The sequence below is a fragment of the Dama dama genome, chromosome 14 (assembly GCF_033118175.1).
Source record: "Dama dama isolate Ldn47 chromosome 14, ASM3311817v1, whole genome shotgun sequence".
Classification (NCBI taxonomy): domain Eukaryota; kingdom Metazoa; phylum Chordata; class Mammalia; order Artiodactyla; family Cervidae; genus Dama; species Dama dama.
The window spans coordinates 56410392-56428970 of record NC_083694.1 but is presented as its reverse complement, the minus strand read 5'-3'; the positions used below and the strand labels follow the sequence as shown (position 1 = coordinate 56428970).

Sequence of the window (18579 nt, the reverse complement as noted above, 5' to 3'; positions counted from 1 at the left end):
CGATAGAGGTATGTAAGTAATTAAGAAATTTGTGTTCTAGTCCCATTTCTATCGTGTATTGTACTGGGTTCTCACTTAGTCAGGTAACTTCTCTGAGTCCTCTTATCCACACTGATAAAATCATGATACTGTCTGCAGTAAGATTATTTTGAGCACAAAATAATAAAACACCTGTTTGTGTTTAAAAGTTCTGTAAAATTTAAGGTATTATTAATATTACTGTATTACTGTACTATTTCAATCAACTTACTGCTTACAGAGTCACACAGTTTCTTGGCCATTCAAAGCCACTCTTACCTTATTTGGTTGAACTGTCCTGCGGAGGTTTTCCATCCACTTATCTCTCTCTGAAGCAGAGTTACAACTGAAGCATTTACTTCCACTTAAGTAGGTAACCTTCAACATAAAGATTAGAGATAAGGAAAAGGAAACAGGGCTTGGGGGCTCTATCTTCCTAAGTGAATCATTTAAGAGTTAGGGACACGCTATGAACCCAAATGATACCACACGGTAACCAAACTGATATTTGCTGGTTTTGTGATATCTATGTGTGCGTCTACATTTACTTTTTGCTTTGTTATCTACTTAGCATCTATCCTCCTCTCCAGGTAAGGACAAAGTTCACTGAGAATTCAGCTTAGGAACCGAAAACTGGCCTACAGTTTAGGAAGAACAAAACTGAAAACCGCTAACTAAATTAATACCTTTAAAAATTACCTGCAAATAAATATCCTCAATTCTGAGTGAATTAATAAAAAAATAAAAAGGGAAGAAGGTCTCTAACAGCTTATTCCTTGGGACTGCCTTCACACTATAATATTACAGAAGGCTACTACATGAAATTGAAAAGAGTTAGTCATGTTGAGTTAATTACTCTGGAACCCATTTCTCTTCTATTAGGCAACCAGTCAGTTGATTTCCAGTCATTAGGTTAGTTTGAATATTATTATCAATGTCCTTTAAAAATGAAGTATGTTGTCTCTATGTCTAGAACCTAACACCTGTCTTGGCATACAATCTGTTGAACTGATTTCCACAAATATGGCAAACTTTAAGAGACTTTCATAAAAAAAGAACACCAATAAATGACCTGTCCAAATTGCTAAAGTGGCTCACACAGTAACTTACTCTTAGTTTATAACCTAGTGAATTAGATCAGATGTTACATTCTGTCTAATATGGTAGCTACTAACAACAGGTGGCTAGTGAGCACCTGAAAAACAGCTAGTCCAAACTGAGATGTGCGGTTAAGTGTAAAACACACATCAGATTTTGACGACTTAGTTTAAAAAAAACAAGGTGAAAAGTTGATAATTTTATTTTAGCTACATGTTGGAAGTGGTAACATTTGGGTTTAATAAAATTTAAAATCACACACATGGCTTCCACTGTATTTCTGTTGGATAGGGCAGGTCCAAAAGAACAGGTATCAGATATCTTTCAACTTTTACAACACCTAACATAGGACTCATCATTAGTAATTTTGTAAGTTTGTGCTAATTAATTAAATCATAATGCTAACAAGTACACAGATGGTTTTGAAATTAAATTTGCAAATGGCCAATTGTGTACATTTAGTTTGGGAGGGGAAAATTACCTTGTAAAAAGTGATAATTTTCTGGTAAAGGGCAGTTTGTTCACTGAAGAAATTAGGCACATGCAATGTGCCAGAGAGCTAGCTAAGTGCACAGATATTATAAAAATAAAGAAGACATGATCCCAGATCTTGAACCATTCAGGTTTTAGTTAGAAAAAATTATGGTTTTGGTATTTTTCCCTCAAAGAATCATTAAAATTGGGGACTTAGGGTTTCAGAAGAAAAGTAGTAACATACTATGTGATATCTTTATCAATACCAAAAGATTAAAATACTAACAATAATTTAGTATTAATCTTGTGATCTCGGCTGAGAACACACGAAGAATTCATTTATTTTGAAAGCAGACAAAACCAGAAGGAATGAGAAGCCATCATTAATAACTTTAATTACCAAAATAATTAGATTAGCAGATTTCTAATTTTTCCCCTGTAAGTAGGTAATTTTCAGTAACTGAAAACCAGTTGAGATGATCAAATCATCAATAATACAGTAATGCAATCACAAGAACACTGGGTAGAAAATCTCTTTGCTGTCTACTCCTCCTCCTTTTTCCTAGACCTCCCCACCTCAAAGCAGAAGTCTTGTCCAAGGATGCTGCTGTGGAGTGGCTTTACCGACACAGGCTCCCCTCTACCGAGATCCAGACATTCCACAGCACTGCATGGGCTCAGCAAAGACTCATGAGAACGGGACTCTTTTAGTTTAGGCAGCCCACGAGACCTAAAAGTAGAAAAAGATATTTATGGTAGTGTAACTCTTTGGCCAATAAGAAAATAAAGGTCAAATGCAGTGGAGGTTTAACAACAAATGGATGAATGCCTAAAGAGAAAAATAAATCTGTAATAATGATAGGATCATATTCATGGGACACATAGAAATCACATATATATTCATGTGTGTGTGCACACACATACTTTCTTTTTTCAACAAAACACAAAAATGTACTATCACCTTACTTATCTCAAGGGAGCTGGAAGCTCCACCACAGACATTGGTTTTTTTTTTCTCATTCCTGTGTTGGAGATGGAGAAATAGATACCATTCAAGGTAACCTTACATGTTTCTTTTTTATGCAAAGGTCTTATTTAAAGACAAATGGTTTCTTTTTCTTCCCCCATGCTATAGCTTTATCCTCTACTATCACTGACAAAATAGTAGTGGCTATATCTTCACTGCTTTGGCAGGATAAACACACATATACATACTCAGAAACAAAGCCAAACTTTTCAGCACAAGACCCTGCCTTTCAAAAGGCCTGGTTTTCATCTCAATATGGAATTCTTTTCTGGCAAGCTTTTGTTTCTATTTATGCTTTATTGTACAAATATGAATGAACAGAAAAATGCCTTGAAGAACCTTCCCACCCTCCAAAGAAATGTTCCAACTCCCATCTAGAAGAACAGATCTTTGTCAACACCATTCAGGGGTTCTGGTTCATTTTGTCCCCTCGTTGGAATGTGGGGAATTGTGACTCTTGTCACTAGAGGAGCTAGTACTTCACTGTGTGAAGCCAAACAATATAAAACACAATATTCTTGAATCCAGAACTGGATAGCTATGCAGTTTTACTCAGTGATTATAGTATTTATTGACTGAAACACCCAGAGTTAAACACATATATTTTAAGTAGAAGTACCTAGTAATAGGGATAAAAAGAAATGTCTTGTAGAAAGATATTTGTTTTTGTAAAATGCATTAAATAAGCAGCTTCATTCATTTCCTTGAAATAACCATGTTAACATTAAAAGGAACTGAACTACTTAATGTCAGAGTAGCTTGCAGTTAAATTATAAAGTAATGAGATATAGGAAACTAGTACTAAAGGCTGCTCTTTCCCTTCTGGTTCCATTTCAACACTGTGTAATCAAATTCCATACATACAGTAAAAAACATCCTAAGACTAGGATTTTAGTTCATTCTTCTTTCCACACATAAAACATGTGCTCTCATATTCAGTAGTCTTTTTACGGTCAAAGAGTCAATAATTACATTTACCGTTGATAATACAAAGTCTGCACAAAACCCACCTAATGTTTTGTACATAAAAATAGAACAATTTAATAGCTCCACATTTATTTCCTTTTGTTCTAGTGGATAGAACAATGTCATGTCATATACTGTCGACACAGCATATCAACTATAAATAACTAAATGCAAAAACAAATTTTAACATAATTACCATACATCCTTTCCCAGTATGCTTCATGGGAAGCCTGGTTGAGGCAACAGGATAACTATAACCGTTCCTAAATACAAATGAAACAACAATTCCAGCCCCTTTTTCCCAGGAGGAGTTGCCTGGAGAAGAGAAGCCTCTCCCGCTCTGGGAGTAAGCCTTTCAACAGGAAAGATGAAGAAGGCATGTTTAAAATAAGACGTACAACAAAAGCCTTACTTTTATTTTTTAAACTCTCTAGGAAAATATTCTAAAACATAACGTTATCTCAAATCAAATAAATGTCTACCTACGTGAAGCAACTGTGCAGCCACCTTGGAGTGCACCCCCAAATCATAGCGCGGCCACATCTCACAGCACAGCAACTCACTGTTCTGAACTACATCTCAGACGACAACTCTGGTTAGAAGACAAGAACCAACAGAAGACAGTTTCCCCTGCTGCCTTCAGTTACTGATAGCATCTTTGAATAAATGTTTTCCAGGTGTAATTTCAAGTCTTCAATAGCAGCAGAACAGAAACACATGAAACGGAACACGAAGTCATCTTCTAAACCGGCTGCAGGACAGGTAATATTTTTCTTCTCTTCTTCAGGCTGCATCCAGCCCCTCAGGTAACACAAACAAGGTTCCTGGGCTCTAGGCTGGGCCTGTTGCCATGGTGCTACACCTATAAGGAGATTAGAGCCCAAGGCAGCAGGGAGAAGCCGCCAGTGTGAAGGACTCAAGAAAGAAGCATGCTCTGCAAATGTGACCATTTTAAGATGGAAAGGAAGGAACAGTGAGGTCCCACCCATTCCCATGAACAATTTCGGAGTCAGAAGCTATAGGGAGAAAACTGAGGCAATTCTGGGGGTGAAGGAGAATCTCTTAACTTTACAAAGCAGTGATTTGTTTCTGGATAATCCCCAGCCCCTACTAAAAGGGATTCCCTTCGTCCCACCTTGCAAGTATAGTCTTTCTCTCACGTCCATTCTATTTCCTTTGCTGTCCTAGTTTAATGTTTCTAGGTATTGTTTTTCATTAACTTACCTGAGTCATATATATATATATATATATATATATATATATATATTTCTTTTTAGAGAAAGGGGTGGATAAAATTCTTTATTCATTGTATTTATAATGCTGAACAAATTTCATTTTGATACTCAGGCTTAATTTTCAAATACAGACATAAACAGATATTACAGCCAAGCCACCTGGAATTAGAATTCAAAATTCCTCCTGGTTATGGAAATTTCAAGTTGTTCAGGATCTCCTTATTGTTCAGCATTTATGGATGTTTGTGTGTGTATACACACCGACACCAATGGATTGAACACTACATCTGCTAAATATTCAATGTTGCTACTGAGTAAATAAGCAAGCCCTTCCTGTATTGGGAAGAAAGTGTCTTGGAGAAGACAGAAGTAATTCCCAGAGAAGCAGGATTACAGTAAACAGGAAGATGAGCAGCCTGGGAATGGCAGTGGTGACGAGGCATTATCTGTGCAAATATAATAGCACTAGTAATCCCAAGTCCCCTCTAAGTCATGTTTATCTCCTCCTGTACCTTCCTGTGAGTTGATTTTTCTTAGATCTGCCAACTAGAGTTTTAGCAGCTTTGACTGGCACTATAGTTTACTTCTCTAAAGGAAAGAATGTGGATTTATTGAGAGAAAAATGGGGGTTTGAAACAATTCTCAGTCCAATCTGAGAAGTCCAATGGCCTTCATCAATGAAACTAGCCTCGAAAGTGGACATTGTGAATTCGCTAACTACTGGTTCTCTTTCTGACCCCTGCACCCCTACCCGTCAACTTCCATCATCCTAAACACCATGTAATAATTCAGGGTTCAAATATGACTATTTCTTGGTTTAATTGGGAACCTGCTTCCCACAAGCAAGTTTAGTTCTAATTAAGGAACACTATCCTGCTCATTTAACTTACATGCAGAGTATATCATGAGAAACGCTGGGCTGGAAGAAGCACAAACTGGAATCAAGATTGCCGGGAGAAATATCAATAACCTCAGATATGCAGGTGACACCACCCTTATGGCAGAAAGTGAAGATGAACTAAAAAGCCTCTTGATGAAAGTGAAAGAGGAGAGTGAAAAAGTTGGCTTAAAGCTTAACATTCAGAAAACTAAGATCATGGCATCTGGTCCCATCACTTCATGGGAAATATATGGGGAGACAGTGGAAACAGTGTCAGACTTTAATTTTTTGGGCTCCAAAATCACTGCAGATGGTGATTGCAGCCATGAAATTAAAAGATGCTTACTCCTTGGAAGGAAAGTTATGACCAACCTAGAAAGCATATTAAAAAGCAGAGACATTACTTTGCCAACAAAGGTCCATCTTGTCAAGGCTATGGTTTTTCCAGTAGTCATGTATGGATGTGAGAGTTGGACTGTGAAGAAAGCTGAGTGCCGAAAAATTGATGCTTTTGAACTATGGTGTTGGAGAAGACTCTTGAGAGTCCCTTGGACTGCAAGGAGACCCAGTCAGTTCATCCTAAAGGAGGTCAGTCCTGGGTGTTCTTTGGAAGGACTGATGCTGAAGCTGAAACTCCAGTACTTTGGCCACCTCATGAGAAGAGTTGACTCATTGGAAAAGACCCTGATGCTGGGACAGATTGGGGGCAGGAGGAGAAGGGGACGACAGAGGATGAGATGATTGGATGGCATCACCGACTCAATGAACATGGGTTTGAGTAAACTCCGGGAGTTGGTGATGGGCAGGGAGGCCTGGCGTGCTGCGATTCATGAGGTCGCAGAGAGTCGGACACGACTGAGTGACTGAACCGAACTGAACTGAACTGAAGGAACACTATATCCTTCAGTCATTTCAGTTGCTTAGTCGTGTCCGACTCTTTGCCACCCCACGGACTGCAGCACGCCAGGCTTCCCTGTCTATCACCAACTCCCAGAGCTTGCTCAAACTCATGTCCATTGAGTCGGTGATGCCATTCAACCATCTCATCCTCTGTGGTCCCCTTCTCGTCCTGCCTTCAGTCTTTCCCAGCATCAGGGTCTTTTCCAATGAGTCAGTTCTTTGCATCAGGTGGCCAAAGTATTGGCACTTCAGCTTCAATATCAGTTCTTCCAGTGAATATTCAGGACTAATTTCCTTTAGGATTGACTGGTTTGATCTCTTTTACATTTTGATTTACAGTCAGTAGATAACACTGAATTCTGTGTGAACTCCCAGAGCTCTAGTGATGTGAAAGGTAAGGGTTAAAAATCTAATTGCTTTGCTGATGAAAATTACCTGCTACTTCTGACCTACTTAAGAGAGAAACTACAAGGCAGGAGTAGCTTTCTATCACCCATGACAGTGAATTAATATTATATTGCTTTAACCCACATCGCTAGCTGAAATCAGTCTTAAAAGACAAAAGTAAAGTCGTGGGGGGTGGGAAGCCAACATGCATGCCATTGAATTTACTGAAGAAGGAAAAAAAAAGGAGTCAAAAGACTCTGATTAGAGCAATGTTAAGTAAAACACAGCTGGATTTTTCCCAGCTCAACCATCCAATTTTTCAAAAAGCATATTTCCCCCAAAGCGCTAGTGGTACTTGGATGCGCTAGCTCAATCTGCCACATGTTAACGGATTCAGTTCCAAATGTGGGAAACTTTTAATTAAAAATACAACTGAAAAAATAAATGCTTATTGCCACACAAAATCCTGTACTCCAGGGCAGGTGAATTTCTGCTTGGCGTGGCAGTTATGATTCCAAACTGCTTCGCTGAATTCTTGAAAAGACAGCTCAACCATAAACTGGGTACAGAAATATATGTTTGTGTTCACCAGCGTGTGTTCCTAAGGCACTTTACCTTGTCTGAAAATTTTCCAGGAAGAAATCAATAAAATTAGGTATTCTAGTACTCTAACCAACAAATTTACAAAGGGTCTAATCAGTTTTTTAAAAGTTGCATCTGATTTCTCATTGTTAGTGTATAGGAATGCAAGGGATTTCTGTGTGTTAATTTTATATCCTGCAACTTTACTATATTTGTTGATTAGCTCTAGTAATTTTCTGGTAGAGTCTTTAGGGTTTTCTATGTAGAGGATCATATCATCTGCAAACAGTGAGAGTTTCACTTCTTCTTTTCCTATCTGGATTCCTTTTACTTCTTTTTCTGCTCTGATTGCTGTGGCCAAAACTTCCAGAACTATGCTGAATAGTAGTGGTGAGAGTGGGCACCCTTGTCTTGTTCCTGATTTTAGGGGAAATGCTTTCAATTTTTCACCATTGAGGGTAATGCTTGCTGTGGGTTTGTCATATATAGCTTTTATTATGTTGAGATATGTTCCTTCTATTCCTGCTTTCTGGAGAGTTTTAATCATAAATGGATGTTGAATTTTGTCAAAGGCTTTTTCTGCATCTATTGAGATAATCATATGGTTTTTATCTTTCAATTTGTTAATGTGGTGTATTACATTGATTGATTTGCAGATATTAAAGAATCCTTGCAAAAAAAAAAAAAAAAAAGAATCCTTGCATTCCCGGGATAAAGCCCACTTGGTCATGATGTATGATTTTTTTAATATGTTGTTGGATTCTGTTTGCTAGAATTTTGTTAAGGACTTTTGTATCTATGTTCATCAATGATATTGGCCTGTAGTTTTCTTTTTGATCAGGTGGAGAGGGAGGTGGGAGGGGGTATCGGGATGGGGAATACATGTAAATCCATGGCTGATTCATGTCAATGTATGGCAAAAACCACTACAATATTGTAAAGTGGAAAAAAAAAAAGCATCCAAAAAAAAATAAATAAATAAAATTGCATCTGAGCTTTCACTTTGGGGAAAAGACAGTTTTACTTCCTTCCCAGATTTTATTGTTTTTCAACCTGGTATCTGTGAAACCATCCAACTGATGTTTTTTGTTTGAAAGAGCAGATCCTTTCCTATAATATAAAAGTTTCCCTACCTGGATTTTTTAAAAAAAGGAAAAAAAAAAGAAAAGAAGAAGAAATTAGAGCTCATTCACCAGAGTTCTGCTTGTGTGCTAAAAAAATGTCCTCTTTGAGGATTCTGACAGCACTAGCTGCACTGATTTACCTGCTGCAGTTAAAGCCAGTCCCTACAGGTTTTTATGTTTGCTTTAAAGAAAAAAAAAAAAAAAAAAAAACAACCACACAACCACTCATGCAAAAAGCTATTTATGGAAACATAACATGTACTACTGATCTTCCTTCTCTCTGCTCTCAGCCTCTAGACAGGATGGTCTAATGAACCTAGCTGCTAATGGTAAAGAAGGATGTTTGTCAGCCTGAGTTTTCACTTAAATAAACCCATGGTAAGGAAATTTATCATCACAGTCAAAAACGACATTCAGCCTATCTTGGTACATACACATGCAATGAAGGTGGACACAGAATGAAGACAAGATTATAGACATTAAAACATGTTCTGAAGGGCGAAAAACTCAACCAGCCTTCAATATGACAGGCACTAGGGAAAAGTCTACTTACAGAAACTGTACCATACTGTAATACACCTTTTTTGTTCTCAAATTGCAAATGGAATAAAATCTACTAGTGTCTGTTGAACAAATTCAGTATAAACATCACTGAATTAAAACAACAGTATATATAAACAACAATATAACAATATAAACAATACTGAATTAAAAAAAAAACAGGAAACTAAACTAAATCACACTCACAAATGAATTCAATTAACACACTTAAATAGTTTAAGAGCAAGTGGAAAGATTAGTAACTATTTTTCCCTGAATTTAGACTTCAGTCTCAATGTCACCATAAAATTTAAGTATGGGTGAAAGGAGGATAAAAAATTTAGAAATTGATGAAGTTCAATGATACTTACTTCTTCATCATTCCTAAATTCATGGCTATTTGCTTTCCCACTGGTTTTAACCATTATTTGGTTGAATAAATGAATATATGTCTGAATCCATCTATTCATTCAATAGTTGCTCAGTGCGCATTATGTGTCAGGCACTATACTAGATACAGGTGGAAGTAAACAATGGTGAAGAAGAAAGGCAAGGTTGTTGTACTCATACATAGTCTATAATCTAGTGAGTCAACAAGCCATTATACCATGTGACAAGACCTAGGAAAAAAGATGCAAAAATGGCTCTGTGGGCACTTAGTAGGGGCCCTGGATCTTTAGTTGGGGATTCAAAGAAGGTTTCATGGAGGTAAAAGTAACGTGATCCAGTTACTTTTTACCTAATGCTAAAAGTGATTAGGTAATTAAGGGTGGAGTGGAATCAGCTGTATGCAGATGTGGAGGTCCTGAGAGTCTGAGAGGGAATGGTCAGCATGTGAGAAAGCCCGTAAGGAAATACAAACCTGGGGTGTTTGAGGAATTGAGGAGAATCAGCAGCTGGCTCTGGTACAGGGTGCACGTGTGTGGGGGCTAAGAGAAGAGGCGTGGGAAATAATGAAGCCTGAGAGACACTATGATGGGACCAGTAGTAACGTGGGTGTTCTAGTTGGATCAGAAAGCCAATGAATGAACATAGAAAGGTCGTGAGTGGTGGAGAGTGAATGACAAGATCAAATGTGTATCTGAGCAAAATATACTTTTGCTAAAAAGTGGAGAAAGGGGTACAGAGATGGGAGAGAAATAATGAAAGACGTAGAGACTGGCTATAGATTATGACAGTAATCTGAGTAAAGATCATGAACTGTAACAGCAGAAATGTGAAAGAAGTAAATGGATTTGGGTGGCAATTAGAAGGTAAATAGGGCTCCCCTGAGAGTTCAGTTGGTAAAAAAAATCCACCTGCAATGCAGGAGACCCCGGTTGGCCTCGTGGGTTCGAAGATCTGCTGGAGAAGGGATAGGCTACCCATTCTGGTATTCTTGGGCTCCCCTGGTGGCCCAGATGATAAAGAATTTGCCTGCAATGCGGGAGACCTGGGTTTGATCCCTGAGTTGGGAAGATGCCCTAGAGAAGGGAATGGCTTCCCAATCCAGAATTCTGGCCTGGAAAATTCCACGGACAAGGGAGCCTGGTAGGTTACAGTCTATGGAGTCACAAAGAGTAGGACACTGAGCGACTTTCACTTCACTTCACTAGGAGGTAAACAGGCCTTAATGACTGCAATCCTGGGGACATCAGTGAGGTGGCAGAGTCAAGGCTGAGTCACTCAGTAGAAAATGGTAAAGTCCTTTCCAGAGATGGGAAGTGAGAGGCAATGCTGGTTGAGGCAAGGGTGGAAATAAAATCAAGTTTAGTACAAGTTGAGGTTCCTATGCAAGTAGATGTTTGCTTCAGACTGTGTTCCCCCCAATCTATGTTGAATTACTAACCTCCAGTGTGACTGTATTAGGAAGTGTGACCTTTGGGAGGTGATCAGGTCGGGACGGGGCAACCTCATGAAGGGGATTGAAACTGAAAGTGAAAGTCACTCATCGTGTCTGACTTTTTGTGACCTGAATTCTCCAGGCCAGAATACTGCAGTGGGTAGCCTTTCCCTTCTCCAGGGGATCTTCCCAATCCAGGGATCAAACCCAGGTCTCCCACATTGCAGGCGGATTCTTTACCAGCTGAGCCACAAGAGAAACCCATGAAGGGGATTAGCTCCTCTATAAAATAGACCCCAGAGAGATCCTTTATAAAATAGACCCCAGAGTGATCTATCACCCATTCCCCTGTCTGAGGACACAGAGAAAAGAAAGGTTTTTGAACAAGGAAGCAGGTCCCTACCAGACACTGAATCTGCCAGGACCTTCATCTTGGACTTCATAGCCTCCAGAACTGTGAGAAATAAATTTCTGTTGATTATAAGCCACCCAGCCTATGATGTTTTATTATAGCAGCCTCAACAGACTAAGACAATGTGAATACTGAAAGAGAATATGCAGATTGAGCAAAGGTCCTAAGGAAATAACCCGAGAAATGCTAACATTTAAATCTACAAAAGCAAAAGAGACTGAAGAATCTGAAAGACAGAAGGAAACCAGAAGACTCAAGTATCATAAAAACCCAGGGAAGAGAACTCTTAAAAAGGATGGGCTGTCCATCACTGTACAATATAGAGAATGTTAAAATATTAATAGTAGCCACTGGGTATATGAACTGAGAGATAATTGGAAACTTTGGCAAGAGCAGTTTCAGTGAAATGATGAGGATAAAAAGGAGACTGCAGAGGGCTAAGGAAATGAATGGGATGTGAGAAAGTGAAGACTAACTCATGAAGTCTGATGATGAAGGGGTGGCAACTGGGAAAAGCTACAAGGAGGAATGAGGTTGAAATGGCACTAAAGAAGGTTTTCTCTAGTTAATAATTTTTTCCTCTTAAATAATAAAGTAATACATGCTCCTGGTAATACATTTCAAGAGCTCAGAAGGATAGAAGGTGAAAAATATAAAGAATGGTACCTCCCTCAGTCTCCTAGAGGAAATGCTATTAATGATTATTTTGTGATCCTCCTAGAAATTTTTTGTACAGACAACCAGTTTGGTATACATATACATATGTGTGTGTACGTATATACACACAAATGGAATTCTACTGTACTTTTTTCCTTTCAGAGTATGTTCTGGAATTCTGTCCACATTGGAACATATACATATAACTTGTCTCTTTTTAATGATCACTCTGTACTCCCTTATATGGACTTACAGAACTTTAAGCAATAATTGACAACCATCTACATTTTTTTTCTTTTTCTTTTCTTCTTTATTTCTTGGAGATTATCACCCAGGTTCAAAAAGTATCTTAATACATATACTTTGAAGTACATGTGCATGTATTCATGGTTTAAACTTCCAAATGTGGAACTGCTAGATCATAGGGTACACACATTTAAAGTTTTGATAATGCTAATTTATCCTCCATAATAGATGGTTGTCAACTTAAATTCACACCAATAATCCATGTTTCTACATGCTATCACCACCAAAAATGACACAGGGCTGAATTTCAAATACCTTTGGCTATAAATTGGTAAAAAGTGGTATTTCATTAATTGCTTTAGTATGAATTTCTTTAAATGATGAGGCTGAACACATTTTAAATGTATATCAATACACAATCAACTTCAGTTCTCTATTCTGTGAATTATGAAATGTTATTTCATGTTCTTAGACCATTTTTCTAATTGTTGAATTTAACTGATATGCAATACTATATGTAAGTTAACGAAATCAGTATTTTTTCTGTCTGTAGTTTAATTGTTTTCCCCAGTTTATGCTTAGAAAAAGTTCTTCCATTCCAAGAGCATAAGAAATCCAGCCTATAGTTTCTTCTACTGCTTTTATTTTAATTTTTCATCCTTTCCACTTGGATTTGGAGGGAAGGGACTATGATAGGAGCATAGTAGGGAGTTTGCTTTATATTTTACCAAATTGTAAAAATATAATGACTCATTAATTATTACTGCATGGTAATCTACTCTTAATAAGAGTTGTTTTGAGTATGTTTGTGCATATGTGTATGTGTGTGCACAATTTTCCCCTTTTTTTCTCTTTTCTCAATAATTTTCTCAGCAGGTGAGACTTCCTATCAACACATGCAACAAAGAGTATAACGGAAAAGGCAATCAACTTGGAGCCAAAAGCCCTATGTATTTATGCCTGCTCAAATCACTCATTAGCCATGTGACATGGAACAAATAACCTATTCTTTCTGAACCTTAGTTATCTCATTTGTAAAACATAGATAATGATTTCTGGTCCTATACCTCCCACAGTTATTGTGAGAATCAAATGCAATCATCTATGACTTTACAAATGTCTCATAAACTATGGTACCATACAAATAGGACTATCATTGCAAACATAGCTTTTCACAGTGATATTACATGCATTAGTTCATTTTATATAAACTATTCATCCGGTTGAGGTTAGGATGGCTATTCTGGAATTATTCCTTGCTGGAACAATACGAAGACAGAAGGAATAAATGTATGGAAATAAAATTTTTCTACTAAGATAAAGCAGTCTAAGTGAATTAAAATGCTATTGTGATATAATCAGAAACTTCAGTTGGATTTTAGCCCACAAAACTAACAGCTCCTTAATTGGCCCATACCAGTAAACACTGGTAAGGGAAACTAATCTATAGCTAGACTGTATTGATTAATTAATGGCCTGGAATCCAATAATTTCTAAGAAGCTGTCATTCTACCTAAGTACACCATATTTAAGGAAATTCTTTATTATCTAGAATTTGTTTGGATTCTTACCTTTTGTTTCAGGCCAAGAAATTAAGTATTGTAATAGGACAGGCATTGTGGTAGGGGGTGGGGATACAAAGATCGTGTGTCTACTTACAGAACTTCCCATCTGCCGTGGTAAGCAGAAACACGGAAAGATAAATTCAATAGAGAGTAGTCAGTCTTATAATGAGGTGTATATACTTGGTTATGGGTAGGTATGTGGGGTAGGTGCTTAGTTTAGGATGATGCATAGGAAGAACAAGGGAAAGAAATTAGGGACCATATGACTCCTAACTGGGGTATTGTTGCATCAGTATGAATTAGAAGTAAGCTTGTCAAAGGACAAGGTGTAGGAATAGGAAATGGTTTGGGGGACAGAGAGTGCAGCAAGATTAAAAGTAGAGACATATGAACAGGATAGTAAGTACATGACAGACTTCTGGTAGGAGTGGTAGGTGATAATGCTGAGAGTTAGGGGACAGAACCATATTCCTACCTGTAGGTTATGCTGAAGACTGTAGATTAATGAAAGTATTATATACATGTGTGATGAGATATTAAAAGTGAAGTTTCAAATTGAGACTGCAAGATAAAACAGATATTGCATGCCAAAGTAAAGTGTCAGACAAACTGCAGAATTTACAAAGGGAAAGTTTCGGAATGAATTCCATTACCTTGAACCTCTCAGTCAGAACAAGACTATAAAAAGTGTTAAGTATGGAGAAGGGAAAGGATTCTCTGAGGGAGAATTTTGGAGAAAGCTGTGAGGCTCACCCCTCCCAGCTACCAGCCTCCCCCAAAACACATAAGGGGTATAGGTAGGGAATGCATACAAAGTGGGGTTTGATTTTACCTGGGAAATCTAGAAGATGGGAAATGGCTAACTTTCAGTAGCAGAGCCCAAGTTGATACTTTTACATAAGGCTGCAATCTTAGAGGTTTGTCAGGGCAGAAAATTCGTGGATATTTCCTGTGGACCAGAGACCTGGGAGGGTAGAAACTAGAACAGCAATTCCTACCTAGAAACTGTGGAAGGAGTCGCAAATGAATACCTAGAATAAAAATGTACCCACAAAACTAAAAAACAAACAAAAAACAAAAACCATAGGTGAGAGTTCCTCAGAGATGATGTACTCCTGAAGAATTCCCCAAAGCACCCCATAATACAAGAGTCAGTGTTAAACAACCGCCAGGCTCAGAGAGCATAATGGAAGGCTAAGATAGTTTTGGACTTCCCAGGTTGCGCTAGTGGTTAACAACCCGTCTGCCAATGCAGGAAACATAGAGAGGTTTGATCCCTGGCTCGGGAAGGTCCCCTGAAAGAGGGTATGGCAACCCACTTCAGTACTCTTGCCTGGAGAATCCCGTGAACAGAGAAACCTGGCAGGCTACGGTCCATGGGGTCACAAAGAGTCAGACAAGACTGAAGTGACTTACACACATGCACGCAAGATAGTCTTCACTGTTTTCTTATTCCCTTTCCCCGCCCTTCTGCCTCCCATTGCCCCAGATCTGTAGAGTACCTAAAACCACGGGTAGTTAAGCGGGATGGGAAGAGTAGATGAAAAGAGAAGTAAGCAGTTTATAATACTTCCTTCTCCAAAACCAGACACATTCTCTGCAATTTGTTTGGCTGGGGTAAGTATGCAGTTTTGATTACTATTTGGAGAGAACACCCATAGGCTCTGGGTCAAGACCTTTATTTAGAGTAACCATAGATTAACTAAATGAATTGTAAACTTAAATATAAAAGCTAAAAATCACAAAACCTTTGGAAGAAAACTTAGGTGAAAATCTTTTGGGACAGGGTCACAGACACTCCCCCCCACCATAAAATTGCTGGTAGAAATGTAAAATTGTACAGGTACTCTGCAAAATAGTTCGGCAGCTTCTTATTAACCTAAGCAAGTACTTATATGATCCAGCAATTTCACGCTTGTGTATTTACTGTAGAGAAATGAAAACTTACGTGTACACAACTGTTCACAGGGGCTGTATTCCTAATAGCTAAAAACTAGAAACCAATGTTCTCCAGTGGATGGGTGGTTTAACTTAGGTACATCCACACAACAGAATACTACTCAGCAATAACAAGGAGCAAACTGTTGACAGATGCAACAATTTGGAGGGACTTCAAGGGCATTTTATTTACTGAAAAAAATGCCACTCTTAAATGGTTACACATTATACAATTCCATTTATATAACACTTGAAATAACAAAACCACAGAGGTAGAAAACAAAAAGTGGTTGGCAGGGGACAGGAATAGGTGTAGAGAGGAGGGTATGACTGTAAAGAGTAGCAGAGAGTTCTTTTCTGGTAATGGAATAATTCTATATCTCGATTGTGATGGTGGTGGTTACACAAATCTATATGTAGATATATGTATCTGCACAGAACTATAAACACACACAAATAAGTGCATATAAAAATTGGTGAAAACTGAATAAAGTCTGTAGTCCAGTATGAATGTCAACTACTTGGTTTTGATATTATACTACAGTTATATCACTGGGCTTCCCAGGTGGCTCAGTGGTAAAGAATCCATCTGCCAATGCAGGTGATGTGAGTTCGGTTGGTCCCTGGGTCGGGAAGATCCCCTGGAGGAGGAAACGGCAACCCACTCCAGTATTCATGCCTGGAGAATCCCATGGACAGAGGAGCCTGGTGGGCTACAGTCCACGGGGTCACAAAGAGTTGGATATGACTCAGTGACTGAGCACAAACACACTATTGGGGGAAGTGCTTGCAAGACCCCCTAACTTCTTGTCAGTACATGAATTGAAAAGGAGTTAAAAAATTGGTTCTAATCAGGAGAAACAGAAGAAGCTGAGTATATATATCCTACAAATGAACACTATAGTTACTCTTAAATATCTCCTGACAGAATAGGCAGACTTTAAAACCATTTTTCGTCAATGAGTCTCAGAATCAAAGACATTACTGCAGAGATTTTTACTTGAAGAACATTTGAAGGAATTGAGAAAATTCTATTTCATGTGCTTACCTTTACCTCAAGACATTGATAAATTTAAGTAGCACTTCCAGAGCAAGGTTGGCAACCTGACTGGCATTCAAAATCCTGGAATGTCTGACAATGTGGTATGACCACGGTTTTTCAACAATTTCAAAATTTTACAACTTTTCAAAGTGCATTTCAACAAAAGGTAGACATATCAGAGTCTTCTCCTGTCCCTACACCCTTTCACATGACATGGCTTTAATGTGAAAATGCTGCCAATATTGATTCTAGGAAATCACTTAACTGGCTTTTATCTGATTAGATGGCTTTGGAACAATAATGACTGTGACATCCTATTGATCTTGCCTCTAAAATGTTTCTCCTATCTTGCCTTTGATTCTTCATTCCCACTGCCAACTACCCTCTTTAGAGCCTTCCTTATTTCTTAAAATAGTTCTTCCCCCCTACCCCCCTTAATTGGAATCCCAAATTTAGTCTCTGCAAACCAAGTCATGTGAAATTCCACTGCTGGATTTATACATGGCACAATTCTAATCAGGTCACTTCCTTGCTCAAAAATGGTTAATGTCTCCCCACTGCTTATACAATAAAATCCAAACTCCCCATTTGACATTCAAGAATTGTCCTGTGTATGGAATACTGGGTTGAAAATAACCTCCCCTCAGAATTTTGACAACACTGCTCCAGTGACTTTTGATTTTCAATATTCTATTGAGAACTGTAATACAATCCTTTCGTATTTCCTTTGTATGTAACCTAATTTTTCTTTCTAGAAGCTTTTAAGATTTTTTTTTTTTAAGTCTTGGTATTGTGCTCTTTCATGATAATGTGAACTGGTGTGTGTGTGTGTGTGTGTGTGTGTTAGAAAGTCTTTTGTTATTTTTCACTCACTGGGAATATGGTGGCCTTTCCAATATATACATTTATATTTTCTTGTTTTTGGAAATTTTCTTGTATTATTTCTTTGACAGTTTCCTCTCCAAACTTTTCTAAGAAAACTCTTCTTTTATTAGAATCTTCTGGATTGATTTTCTTATTTTCTGTTCCACTTTCTGGGAAACTGACTTGACTTTAGTTTACATATTTTAATTTTCAAACTCTCTTGTTTCAGTGAGGTTCCTTTTCTTACAGCATCTTATTGTTTCATAGATGCACAACCTTACCTTTTGAAAATATTTATTATGCTTTGAAGTTGTTTTTGGCTTTGTGCATCGTCTCTGTTTCTTCTGAGTTCTTTTTTCTCTCTCCTATTTATTTGTTTTTCCTCCTGCCTTTCATGGTGAAGAATTTCCTCACTATCTGGAGATTCTTGGCCATCTGTCTTTATTTTAAAGCACTAAAGAACTCAATGGAAACTATGTGCTGGAATACGGCTTACAGATTAATGAGCTTCACTGCAGAGTACTTCCTGGCCAGATGTTTTTTAAAAAGTAATTTAACATCTTTATTGAAATATAACTAACATACCATAAAGTCTAACCATTTAAAGCACACCATTTTCAGTATACTCAGAATTGTGCAATTATCACCACAGTCTAAGCTTAAAACATTTCATCACTCCAAAAAAGAAACCTCATGTCCATTAGCAGTCATTTTTCATTCATCACTTCCCTGCCCTATATCCCCAGCCTCTAGCAGCCATTAATCTACTGTCTTCATAGATTTGCCTATTCGGGACATTTCA

The 18579-nt window shown here is 37.9% G+C and overlaps 1 protein-coding gene across 5 annotated transcripts in view; it reads right to left on the bottom strand.

Annotated features, from left to right (window-relative positions):
• Window positions 1-18579, bottom strand: part of RASAL2 (RAS protein activator like 2) — a 383912-nt gene that overhangs the window by 38849 nt on the left and 326484 nt on the right. For all 5 annotated transcript variants that reach the window (XM_061160792.1, XM_061160793.1, XM_061160790.1 and 2 more), the window contains 2 exons: window positions 2167-2320; window positions 298-396 (listed from right to left, as the gene is read on the bottom strand). In XM_061160792.1, the coding sequence (XP_061016775.1) occupies window positions 298-396; window positions 2167-2320 (253 nt within the window). The remainder of the gene's footprint in view (window positions 1-297; window positions 397-2166; window positions 2321-18579) is intronic.